Genomic DNA, 12,526 nt, shown 5'->3' on the forward strand with positions numbered 1-12,526 from the left:
GGCGAGCTGCTCGCCGCAGCCATTTTACAGAGGAGGCAGCTGGCAGACGAAGGAGTGATACGATTTATTCAGGCTGAAAGGGATCACTTTTTTGACCTTGAGCGGGTGTTTTAGATCTCAAACCTGGAAAATGGCACCTCCTCATCCTTTCTTGTGAAAGCCAAAACCCCCACCCCCAAAAAACGCACAAAACCCCCTCAAAAAAATCTGAGCCAAAGCAAAACAAACCTCATGGTCCTAAAGCCCCACCAGATTTTAGTGTTCAACCTTAGTCTTTTGTTCAAATGGACTTCAGAGTACCAGCGGGCATCTGCGGTGAAATCTGAAATGGATGCAAACACAAACTAACTGGAAGAAGTTCCTCCTAACTGGGGTACTTCCCATACCCCCTTTTTTTTCCTTATGGATCCAAACATTTCACTGGGTTCCTACGAGGTAAACCCAAGTCACCTCCCAAAAGTTAGGGCAACGAGTCGTGTCACATTGCATAAGGCTACTGAAACAAAACATGCATCCGCATCCATGTACCATATTTACACCAGAACCCTCCCACCCCCTATATGTCTCTGTGAACAAGATTCCGTGCTTCAAAAGTTCATAAAAATATACAATTTCCCCAGAACTGCATCTATCCTGCTCACTCCCTGCCTGGAGCTTGGACTTCTCTATCTATATATAAAATACACTAGCCCTGTGAAGTTGCTTTGCTGAGAGCACAGTGGTGATTTTTGCAATGAAGGGAAAGTCTCGAAGGGTAGGGCATGCCTCTGCATTACAGTACTGCCCACATAAGGTAAATTCAGCATTGCACAAAGCCTGGCTGCCGAAGTGCCCCCAAACCCCTGTGCAATGCAGGGGCGACTCTGCAGACCGAGCACTGAGGACTCTGTTGCGCCCACGATGCGTTAGTGAGGCACAGGTAACCAAGAGTGTTGCTTTTGAGTACAGTATTGCAACAAAATGCTTTGCTGGCAATAGACTGAGCTCCATGTGAGTGTGGCTGGGCCATGGCTACAAAGGAGCCTTTCAGAGTGGCCAGAAGAAGTGACCTGTCCCCCAGCTGATGCTTGAAAGCATCCAGCCAAGGGATTTCTGCAGAATACAAAGTTACAAGAATATAAGGTTACAAGGGTTCCCCTTGGCATCTGTCCTCCAGCTAGAGGTGGGATAAATTCTACTCGCCTTACTGGAGCAGGCGAGTACTTACCCTGGAGGAGTAAAGCAGCAGTATTTAACCAATAGTAATTCTCACCACAGAGGTACCAGCTTCTGGGATACTGTACTGTAGTTTTCAGTTACCTGTGCCAGAAATATTTGCTTAATAAGGAAGGGGTTCAATACTCTTTCTCTTGGCTTTTAGGCTTTCTTTCCCATATAAAAACTTTTGATTTATGTCTTTAGCATAGTTTAGCCTCTAGGTCAGATTCTGGACTCTCTATGTAGCTGTAATTCTATGCAAATTGAGCTACACATGCTGCGTTGATTCACTCAAAATTTTTACTCCTGAACAGCACCTGACCCACTGACAAGGTAAAAATATTGCAACTCTGCAAGCTTGCTGCTACTTACAAAAATCTGATTATAGTTTGGTCCCAGCTTTGGGGGGAAAAAACCTGTCACCGGGAATGATAACACCAGTAATTGAAAATAGAGTTAGTATTTCTATAAAGTATCAAACCATACAGAACTTCAACTTTTTATACATTTTCTGTATGTGAAATTAAATGGATCAGTCGCGTATCAAAACATAGTTGGCCTTTCTCATTTCATCTGTAGGAAGACTGCAATTATAACTTAATTTACACAGCAAAAATACTTTTGGTTTAAACAAAGAAAACAGTGTGACAAGACAGTGCGCTGTGTTTTACTGGTGTGAAGTTTTGCATATATAGAGCATGGACAGGCGTGACCAGTGAACATCCGCTCATGTCATCGCTCTTGGGTTGGCAAGTAGTTGGATTCGTGGTGAGATTCACATTTTGCTATCACAAAAAAAGCTCGACAGTGGTAACGAGACATTTCTACTGCTTAGCTCTGTAGCCAGTATTATGTCTACTGGAAACGTGAGATGACTAGGGATGGGAAAATAATATATATGAGTGTATATATGTTCCTTCTAAAGCTGAAGGTACAACTACAGCTGCTTTTAGGAAATGCTAATGAAGGAGGATCGAATCCCTGCTGTAAACGAAATTAATTCAGATGTTTAGTAATTACCGCTCTGTATGACTGTGGAAAATCTGTATTCGAAGCTGTTTCCCAGTTGCGCACAGTGGAGGCTCCCCCTTCCGTCCCACTGACATGCTAGCATCTTAGAGAAGCTCCACAGAGGAAAGGTGTCCTGATTAGCTGGGAAGCGTGTTTTGAGGTGTGCGCTTTAACTTCAGGTGGTGGCAAATTTTTTCAGTGACGTTACTGACGTAAACCACAGATTAATTAGGCCACGCGTGACGGGCATGGGCAGCAGCTCAGTAACTGCAGGTGCCCTCCGAAGGGGTTTGGGTGGGAGGGTACAGTGTGTTGTTACTGTACACCTGAAAGCGAGGGTCAAAACTGCAAAGCCTGGGCACTTGCGCAGTGCTGCTGCCCAGGGATAACCTCTTTCCTGCGGGCAGAGCTCCAGAAACCCTCCTGCTAATGGCCCATGGCATGTCACACCCATGTGCAAGGGTTTGCATGACCCTTGGCAGCACGGCTTGGTAGGGATGCTTTTGGCTTATAGGTACAGCAGCAGGAAGCTAAACTCATACATAAAGTATGCTGCAGTATCTTGACTTGGGCTCTGAGATTCCTGAAAGATTGGGTCCTTTAATAAGGGGGAAAAATATGTAAAAATAAGGATTTTTATTATCGTGGCAAGAACAATGATGGACATGCCAAGATACTACTGCCTTGCAAGATAAAGTGGCACATGTTCTACACAATAATGTGTACAATGTCTGATGACTTTGGAAATCTGTTCTCAAGCAGATTTCCCAATAAATTAACACAACAAAAACACTTTCATATAAAACAAAGTCCAAAGGATTTTTTTTTTTAAAGTAAAAGCAAAACCTTCAGGGACTATATTACTTATCTTTCTCTACATATATAATCTCCTGAATTTTTTTTAAATAAATTTATTCTTGTCTTAGAAAAATAAAACGAGTAGCCAATTTAGTCAACGGAAAATATCTCACAGACTTAAAAGCATGCCCAGCAAGCATAGCCTTGTAAGACTAAATTAATGTTAAATCAAAGCAATTTGTTACTAAACCAACCTAGTCTGCAATTCACAGTTGATTACTACAAAGTGTATTTTTAAAATTTTTTTGGCCCATATAAAAATAACATATTGCAACTCAAAAGTGCATTTTTAAAATAAACAATCAACTATTTTTATCAAATAAAATATTTACACCATTTGGTTTTTACAGTCAGAAATGCGCTTCATGCGATGACCATGGGAACGTCATCTGAAAATCCAGTTATCATTGGGGCTTCATCATCCTCATCTCCTGAAAAACAAACCCAGAGTGCTCTTATGCCGCCCTCAGCATTTCACGGGGCACAACTGGACAGGCTACCAAAGTTGGCCACAAAACTGCCCTCAAAACCACTATATTGTGGCCTCACTCATGCTCTTACCTGGTTGTTTATACCTGTTATATTTGGGTTTTAACTGATTTGCATTAGAGGGAATGGTTTAAGTGAAGTTGCTAAAAACATTTATCCTGGGCCAACTTTGTACTTTTAGGACAAGAGCAAATCCATAGAGATTTTTATGCCAAAGGTGGCCCAAAGCATAACAGAGAAGTTAGGTCTTGCACCGATTTCGCATCCTTAAGGCTGTCCTGAAATGCCATTGCATGAAACCAAGGGCTACGTACCTAAATCATCTCCCGAGGAGAATACGGCTGAACCCAGGCGGGAGCTGTAGTGGCTGTTTGCAAAGGCAGTGAAGCTGTTCTGCAGCCGTCTGTGCCTCACGTACAGCACCACGAAGCCAATTCCGAGGGTCATCAGCAGCAGGAACAGCACCGGTACCACGATGGCAGCGACGTCTGTGGACCTACTGGCTTTTGCTGCAGAGGAGTCTTCACCTAAGATGAGGGAGGGAGAGAAGAGCCATTTGCAACCAACACCACATTTCTCTAGTGAGTTTGCGAGGCTTTCATTAGTCTCTGTTAAGGAGGATGGGGAAAATGCCAGGGACTTACCAGTTCCTAGTTCATCATAGAGAAGCGTGGCCGGCTCGCCGCACATCTGCCCGCTATACAGGCACCTGGCCTGAACAGTGAACGAATAGTTGTGACCTATCTTCAGGTTGGAAACTTTGAAGAAGTTTTCTGTGGTGTTCCCGAGATAAGCTGTGATGTTCATCAAGCTGTCAAACATGTGAATCTCGTAACCCTGAGAGTTGTGAAGACAAAACCACAAACCCCAAATCACTCGGCTGCACAGGTCAGGTTTGCTCCTTCCAACTGGGCTTTGAAACTTGTTTTATCTCCTGAATCTAGCTTTGATGAAATGCGTTGGGCTATCAGTTGGGAGAGAGCAATGTAGACCCTCCTGCAGGCATCCCTGTCAGTGTGCATTGACCTTGGCCAGTTCAGGGAGGAGAGAAGATTCTGGTCTGTCTGGTTTACTCTGTTCTTAGTATCCACCCAAGACCACCCAAAACACAGAGTCCAGTAACGGTGATGGCTTTTTTGGCGTAGTTTGCTACCTGCCCAGACCCTGACAGAGAACATGTTGCAGATTTTCTATCAAAGGCTAAATCATGACAATTCTCAGATGCTACCGTTGTGCTTCCTGGCACAGTGGGGCAGTGTCCTATTCCCAGTCCTTTTACATGTGTGACAGTTGACTTTTTTCAAGAGGATAATTATGTTCCTAAAAGGTGACCGATTGGATCTATCAGCTTTAGTGCCTTAGTCGTGATATGAATTGGAGTGAGCTCTATGTAGAGGGCTCATCAAGGACACTAAAGGGAGCAGAGCGTACTGGTGTATTTTAAAGAGTCTGTGAAAGGAGCCCTGCAGAGTCTCTGCTCTAGGTTTTTCTGAAACACGGCCTGTAGGACAGGAGAGACAGTGCAACTTACCCGGCTTTCATTGAAATTGCTCTCCTTTAATGCCAAACTCTTCCAAAAAAGCAGAATATGGTCATTTTCTGTTATAATTTTTAAAGCGTCTGGTGCAGACAGTGGAACTGCAAATGAGAAAAAATGGCAGGCAGATTAGGTTTTAACACTGGTGACACTTTTGGCTGAGAAACAGCAATGGGGTCACTTCTGAGACGTAGCGTTTCTTAGGGATCAGAGCAATACTCTGCTTAGAAAAGGACTGTACTGGAGGAGAGGCTACTGGGATGTGTAATCTGGTAGGAGTTTTTCAGTGGTTTTTTTATGGTAGGACCTTAATGGTACTTCATGGTGTCTACACCGCCAGCCAAACAGGTGTCTTTCCCATCTCCATCTAGGCAGGGGAAAAACTCCCCAGCTATCGTTTGAGAGGCTTCCTCTCCGCTGCTGTTGTTCGGGGGTTTAATTGCCTTCCCTGGGAGCTGCAGGGGAAGCCTCTCAGAATTGGGCTTCAGCTGTGGAAGAGGACTAAGCAATGCAGAAACACTACTGCAGCCTCCAAGCAGCGCAGGGGTGGGATGGATGGGGTGTGGGATGGGTGCTGGATTCCCTCTAGTGGACACTGCTGCAAGGACTCACCCCAGCACCCACCCAGTAGTACTCTTTCCTTTACCTGTGTTGATCTTCATGCTGGATTCTTTGCTCATATTTCCCAGTTGAACAATCACATGGTATTTGCCTCCCGGTTCAAGTTTCTTAATGGTGTACTCCACCGTGCTGTTCCGGGTTTTCACTTTGTAGATTTTATCTGTTTTTCTTACTAAATCTTTAACTGCGACAGCATATAACTGGTGGGGGAGGAAAGGCACACACGATGAAAGATCTTACTTTCCTGCAGACTTGCTAGCAATCTCATACAATGGTAGGACATTAGACAGGGGGGCAAAATTTGAATTAAACCGTGCCTGCGCTCTACAGAAAGCCTGGGAAGTAAGATTTCAAGCCTCTTGCTGGACTAGCTGGATCCCTGCCCGAGATCAGTATTTACAGATACAGAAAATGCAGTTACTGGAACAGATGAGGGCAGGAGGAAAATCTCAGGTTGTATTTCTTAATGAATCACAAGGATGATTGCATGCAAACTCCTGTCCTGCCAGTTTCCAGTTTTGCCAGGAAGATTTATACCTTGAAACCTTTGCCGTTAAAGTCTCTGGACCAGAATAGGAGCAGGAAGCTTGCTGAGAAAATTACTCGCCTTCAATGGAGCGAGACCTGACCATACGCTAGCGTGCTAGAAAACAGAACCGGGCTTTGTTGGGGTTGCGCCGGCGCGGCTGGAGCGGGAGGCAGAGCCCGCAGCCCAGCTGGCCCGACGCCTGTCCTGCTGACCGGTGGGCTGTGCTCAGGCACCGGCCAGCCCGGGCTCCAGGGCAAAGCCAAAGCCCAGAAAGGTGTTTTAGCACATGCCCAAGTTTGCTATCAGACTCAGTCAGCAAAAGATATCCCAGACCTGACTCTTTTTAAACGCAACGTGAATGTTATAGGCCTGAGCTCATGGCCAGTAATGTGAAGAGAGGAAATGCAGGTTCTGGAGGCGTCAGTGTCTTGACAATGACTATTTAGATGGAGGGTAGGCCTGACTCAGACTCAGGTCTCCATCAGCAGCAGGGCAGGGATCTGTCTTTGAGCCAGGGGTTTGTGTGCAGAGGGACAGGAGAAGGCGCTGTGAGACATTACCATGTCCTGGTCGGGCGAATCATAGGGCGATTCCCACTTAATGACTGCGAACGTCTTCCCGGTGTGCACTGAGTGGAGGTGCCGAGGGGGAAGGCGGTTGTCAGGGATCATCTTCACCACAACGTAGTCGGACGGTGGGCCTTGGTAGGGAGACATCACACGGACCTTGAAGGGATGACACAGCGGTTAATACTGTGCCTGCACCCTTCGGTAGCAAGCTACAGCCCGCAGTGCAGGTAGGAGTGGGAACGGAAAAGGAGCCTACCAGAAACAGGTACTGCTCGTCCCGCTGCACGATCACAGTGATGTTGTGGGAGGTTGTGGTGGTGTTGTGAGGGCTCCTGTACAGCTCTAGGAAGGATGTGGCATAGAAGATGCCATAGACCTGCGGAGGAAGAGCACAACAGGGACAGTACAGATTTTGCCAAGGGCTGGAGCTCCCCCCCGAACTTTCACTGGCTGCCACTTTTTAGGGACATGATGCAAAGACCCTTTTTCCTCGGGGCACTCCCTCCTGCCCAAGTTCAGGTTCAGTCTGCCCACTTGCTGCTGCACTCCCCACCCTAAAATCCTGGGCTCAGCTCTGATAACACAGCAGTCAACTGAAAGACTACTGGAGCATCATGCTATCTGTGTTTCAGCCACTTCTCCGCTGGATCAGTGGCTGAACAAATAGACAACAAGAAGGCTTTCCTTGTTTCTGTTTAAGAGGCAGCAGGTGCTTTCTCTCGTTTTTTGAGCATGAAATTTTCAGGGCCTTGCAATTCAATCCCTACAAATAATCCTGTTTTAAGATTTTGCTTGTGTTTTGAGGCTCTGAGCTAGACCCTATCCTGGCTGGTGAGAAAAGAGAGTTGGTGCCTTACAACATTCTTCGGTCCGGTCCAGCTGCACTCCACTGCAGTCTGGTTGATGGCCTTGGCTTTGAGACTTGGCGATGCAGGTCTTGTCCCACTGGTCACCACATGTACAAAAGACAGAGGGCTGTCACCCAGCTCCGTCTTCGCCCAAGCAGAAATTTCATAGGGGGTGTGTGCTGTCAAATTTGCCACTGAGCAAGAAGAGAAACATGCACTATTAGGTGAGGCAAAGTACTGCGATGGCAGGGTGAGAGCTCTAGGAAATGGTCAGCAGCATCAGACAGTCTTAAGACAGGAGCCTGCCTCTCTTGGTTTGTGTTTTCATTAATTTTGAGTAATTTCCATTATACAGAAGCACCTGGGACTCTGGTATCTAACCTAGCCTGTGCTTTTCTGTATCAGGATGCTTTCCCATATCTAGACTGTGCACACCAGAGATTTTTCCAAACCAGAAATTTGATTAATAGAGATATGTACTGTATACAAGCCCAAGAAATTGTTGACCTTTTGCGGAGTAAAGAACCACAAACAAAATCCCACATGATGAGAAAAGGCTAGCACGGCTCTGGGGGATAACTCACAAATCTGCCTGAAATCTCCAAGTCCTAAAAACAGAGGCCAAGGATTTGCTGGTTTGTCCTCTCCAGATTTACTCTTTCCTAACCAGAAACTACTAGTTGAAAAAAAAAAAAACCCCACAACCTTCTGTATAACCTTCCATTTGGTGTTGACTAAAGCAGAATTTTACACTTTGCACAGAATTTACCTTTTTGGATGGACTTTTCTCCTTCTATGATCAGAGTCCTTTTTTCCTGCCTGTGTGTATCAAATGTCCAGTAGATGTTCACAACGTAACCACTGACCTGTCAAGCAGGAAGGGCACACAATAGGATCTTTCAGTTCAGCTGTTTTTGCATGCAGTGAAAGAGTCACCGCTGAAAGTCTTTGCATTGTATTTTCCATCCTAATTAAGAGAGCTGGCGTGGTTTATGAGTAGTAAGAAATGATTTGGCATGAAATAACTAGTTCCAAAAAGTTATTGCAATACTTAAATACGTGACAGCTTACCCTATCCAGTATTTACCATGTACCCAACACAGGCCTTTTTTTATTTTAGTTTTGGAAGTGAAGTTAAAAATGTTACCTTGATATTAGTAGTCATTTTTAGGCTGAAACTTATGGAGTCCTCGCTGTAGCTTTCAATGTGTATGACAGGAGGAGGAATGACTGGAAGGAAAGAGAGAAACAGCTGTTACCGCAGCACAAAGAAATACAAACACTTATTGAGAGGGGACAGGTAAGATACAGCCTTCCATTATGACAACCTGCTCTCAGACCAGGAATGCCCCATCTTTCCAGCCCCAACCTTGCCTGTCTCCAAGACAGGCTTGTCTCTCCCCTCAGAGAAGATACTGGCGTGCTGCACCTCCATCGTTTTTTCTATCAGCCACCCAAAAGCTGCCTTATCTGTGCCTTGCTCAGCACAGGCTGGAAGCAGACAGGTCTGGGCACAGGTATTTTACTTCTGAACTCAGTGGGATAAGCTCGTATCCCAGTTAACAGCTTCTGGCCTTCCAAGGAACTGGTGAGGGAGGTCAAGAACTATCGGTGGGGACGGCTGCCAAACACTCGTGCAAAACCTGAAGTTAAAGTTACTATGGTTCTTTCTACCTCTGTTTTTCTAACCATCAGGTACTCATGTACGTCATATTATCTGAATCCTGCAATTTTAGTAGCATAGTGTTTTCTTTCCTTCCTTTGTCAACATAGAGAGGATGCACTTTTATCTAACAAATTAGCTGGCAATTTTGACATCAGAATATAGGTTTGGAAGAAAAACTTGGCAGGAATACAAATGATTTCAAAAGGCTTTTCTAAAAACAGTTTGGAGGGAAATGATTTACTGTGTTGTTTGAATTCATCTACTGTCAGACTGTAATGTTGTGATAGTTCTTGGGAGCCTTAGTGGTCTTTTAGTTGTCCAACCTTCACGAGATGCAGAAACCATCATAATCATAACCTAAGAGGGAGAAGAATGAGCAAGCATTCTTTCAGCCAGTGACAGCAAAGGAGTTAGTCGTAATGTGTCTTGCCTATCTGAAGGTAGGATCTAGCCTACACAAGTCAGAGGGAATCCATCTGCAGTCTAGGAGGGAGGGGCACCTTCTGAACAGGCTTCTCGCCCACTTCCAGGGCAGTACATCCATCCTACGTGCCACAGAGTTCAGAGGAAGAGTCAGCGACCCGTTCAGACTTGCCACTGAACTTTGAGGCAGCTCAAGTTAAGCGAAATGGTACTGCAAAGTTGTTAAATAGTGTAAAACACTCGGTAGGGAAGAATAAAGGATGAGGAGGTGGTTATGCATGCTGATGCTAACAGTTCAGGCTTGTATTCCACCTTTTTGCTACGTTGTCCGAGTGAAACAACAACATTTACCTTTGCCTTTTATGGTGGTTATGGATTTGGAGTCACTCCAATTTCCCACTCCTCGACTAGTTACCGCAGCAACCTTTTCAAATAAGAGGGTTAGTTAATATGAACAAATGTACGCCACCAACATTGTATAATGCAAACAGAGAATGAGGTTAGAGCAAGGTTACGGACACGGTGGAGCTCATGGGAAAAGGACTTTGAAGCAAACAATAGCTTAATTACTTGGCAATAAAATGCTTATTACAGAGATAAAACAGACTACTTTAAGTCAATTAAAGGAATCTAAGAGGAGGGAGGTGCGTCCTCTTTGCAGATAACCGCTCTTTTATGAGATCTTTATGAGTCCATCAAGATAAGGAGCTTTGGACTCTATCAGCTGTAGTGAGGTAAGAACCATGCCCATGAAGTCCATGTGAGCGCTGAATCTAGTTCCAAAGATTTATTTGGGATCGAATTAGTACGGGAAGGAATACCATGGAAGGAAAGACTCGCTCCAACCAACTGCGAGAACAACACTAATTAATGGGGGGTGGGGGGGCATTTATCCCCCCTCCCAGTGAACTCCCCCAAGAACCCATGCTCATTCAGCACAGGGAGGATGGACAATGGCAGAGTATACGTTTCCCAGGGCTCACTGTGCAGACTTTCATTTCCTATTCTTATTACTTCTGTCTATAATTACCCAGCTTCTCCCACGTGCATACATTCCCTGCAGGCGGATCTGCTTCTTTTCCCAGTGATACAGTAAGGACCAAATTTATCTCTGGCCCAGCTCCAGTGCAATTGCAGTGTCACTGGAATGGGCAATTAGTAGTGCAGATTTCATAATACAGCCTGGCCTTCTGGGAGAAGCAGCAAATCAACGCCCTTAATTCAGGCCTTGAAACTATATACATTAGCAGTGCAAACGCCAAGCCCCCATTGTGGGTTGACATTAAATGGTAGGATTTTAAGAACATACTTGTTGTACTTGACTGTGCCGGACTTAGTGATAAGTAATGGCAGCATGCATAGATAGAACTTTGAAAATACTCACTCTAACTGTGTATAACGTGTTGACCTGTAAGTTCTTGATCTCAGTGTAGTTCTTGGTGGTTCTAAGGGATGACCACTCCTTGGATCCGCTCCTGCTGTATTCCACCTAGGAGCACCAAAACAAGGGATGAGGGCTCCACAGTTAACAACACTGCGGGGTGACAGGTCCCTCTGTGTCAAAATGTCAGTAGGAAGAAGTATGAAAGCTTAGAAAGGGAGTCAGAAATGAGATTATGAACTCGAGGGCTGTGTCGCTACCTGCAGCCCTGCAGCATTTCTTTTCCCAACCTGCCCAATGCTCTCAGCAGATTTCCTCTACGAAATGTCCTATTCCTGCCCCCACCCCCCCTCTGCAGAGATAGCTGTGTTCAGAAAGGCCAGCCCGCGCTGCTGTGAGCCCCCAGCAGCCTTCCCGGTCCCACCACTGATCCGGACTCGGCCCTGCTGGGCAGCAGGACTCACGATGAATTCCCGTATGAGGCCATGGGCGTTCACAGGGGGACTCCAGCAGCCCGTCACCACACCCTCAGCTTCTTTTTTCAGGGACAGCTGAAGATTAAAGGGAGCATCTGGTACTAGGGAGAGAAACAGAGGTGTTAGTGACAGTCGCAGTTGTGTGGTCAGATCACACAGGGAAAAGCTGGATCTCCCTGAAAGGTGGGGACAAAAGGGGATGGCCAAGCAGTCCTGGCTCACGGGAGATGTCTTATTCCTGCAGTTGTGTCCTGAGTCCCTTTCACCTCCCTCTGGAGCAATGAAGCCTTTTTCATAACTGCAGTGAACCTAGGATTTTGCTAAGCTCTTTGCTTTATTTTGCATCCCCTCCCACACCTGACCTCCACTCTGCAGCTAGAAAGATCTTGCTCCTTGCACGCGGTACTGAACAGTCCCACAGGCTCAGCACTGCACCGCGAGAAGAGATGAACTTCCCAGTGATACTAAACCACTAAGTCACAGGGAAGAGGGCAGGCTGGTGACTCAGTGCTGGACCGACTCTAGGCAGGGAACCCACAGCCCTTTTTCCCAGTCCAGCACAATTCCCAGGCCTTCGGAAAGACACCTTTTGTTAGTAATGGGGATACCTCCGCAGTATCTACTTTCTAAGCTGAAACGGCATGCATCAGGTCACTGATATGAGCCGTGCAGGTCTGCTTACATCCTTCGGGTGCCCGGAGGGTGATGAAGTCGTTGGTGTTGTAGACTCGGCTGAGACACTGCACTTGGACTTTGACCTGATAGGTACAGTCAGGCTTGAGGACTTTCAAAACGCTGTTGGTTTTGTTGCTGTGGGTTTCCAAAATCTTCCAAATGCTTTCACCGACTGTCCTGTACGAGAGAGTCGCACCCCTCCAGTCAGGACAGTGTTTAGTAACAAAGGGTGAAACCATCTATCTG

General features: G+C 45.9%; 1 protein-coding gene across 1 annotated transcript in view; it reads right to left on the bottom strand.

The window, feature by feature from the left end:
• Positions 1 to 1,641: 1,641 nt before the first annotated feature.
• SORL1 (sortilin related receptor 1) overlaps positions 1,642 to 12,526 on the bottom strand; it is a 50,737-nt gene continuing 39,852 nt past the window's right edge. Inside the window, exons 35-48 of the mRNA XM_052786468.1 lie at positions 12,288 to 12,457; positions 11,594 to 11,706; positions 11,133 to 11,237; positions 10,100 to 10,172; positions 8,807 to 8,889; positions 8,429 to 8,525; positions 7,669 to 7,853; positions 7,068 to 7,187; positions 6,803 to 6,967; positions 5,739 to 5,913; positions 5,087 to 5,193; positions 4,200 to 4,392; positions 3,870 to 4,082; positions 1,642 to 3,497 (exon numbers count right to left, since the gene is read on the bottom strand). Of these exons, the coding sequence (XP_052642428.1) occupies positions 3,430 to 3,497; positions 3,870 to 4,082; positions 4,200 to 4,392; positions 5,087 to 5,193; positions 5,739 to 5,913; positions 6,803 to 6,967; positions 7,068 to 7,187; positions 7,669 to 7,853; positions 8,429 to 8,525; positions 8,807 to 8,889; positions 10,100 to 10,172; positions 11,133 to 11,237; positions 11,594 to 11,706; positions 12,288 to 12,457 (1,867 nt within the window). The 3' untranslated portion in view covers positions 1,642 to 3,429. The remainder of the gene's footprint in view (positions 3,498 to 3,869; positions 4,083 to 4,199; positions 4,393 to 5,086; positions 5,194 to 5,738; positions 5,914 to 6,802; positions 6,968 to 7,067; positions 7,188 to 7,668; positions 7,854 to 8,428; positions 8,526 to 8,806; positions 8,890 to 10,099; positions 10,173 to 11,132; positions 11,238 to 11,593; positions 11,707 to 12,287; positions 12,458 to 12,526) is intronic.

The sequence above is a fragment of the Harpia harpyja genome, chromosome 4 (assembly GCF_026419915.1).
Source record: "Harpia harpyja isolate bHarHar1 chromosome 4, bHarHar1 primary haplotype, whole genome shotgun sequence".
In the NCBI taxonomy this organism is placed as follows: Eukaryota; Metazoa; Chordata; class Aves; order Accipitriformes; family Accipitridae; genus Harpia; species Harpia harpyja.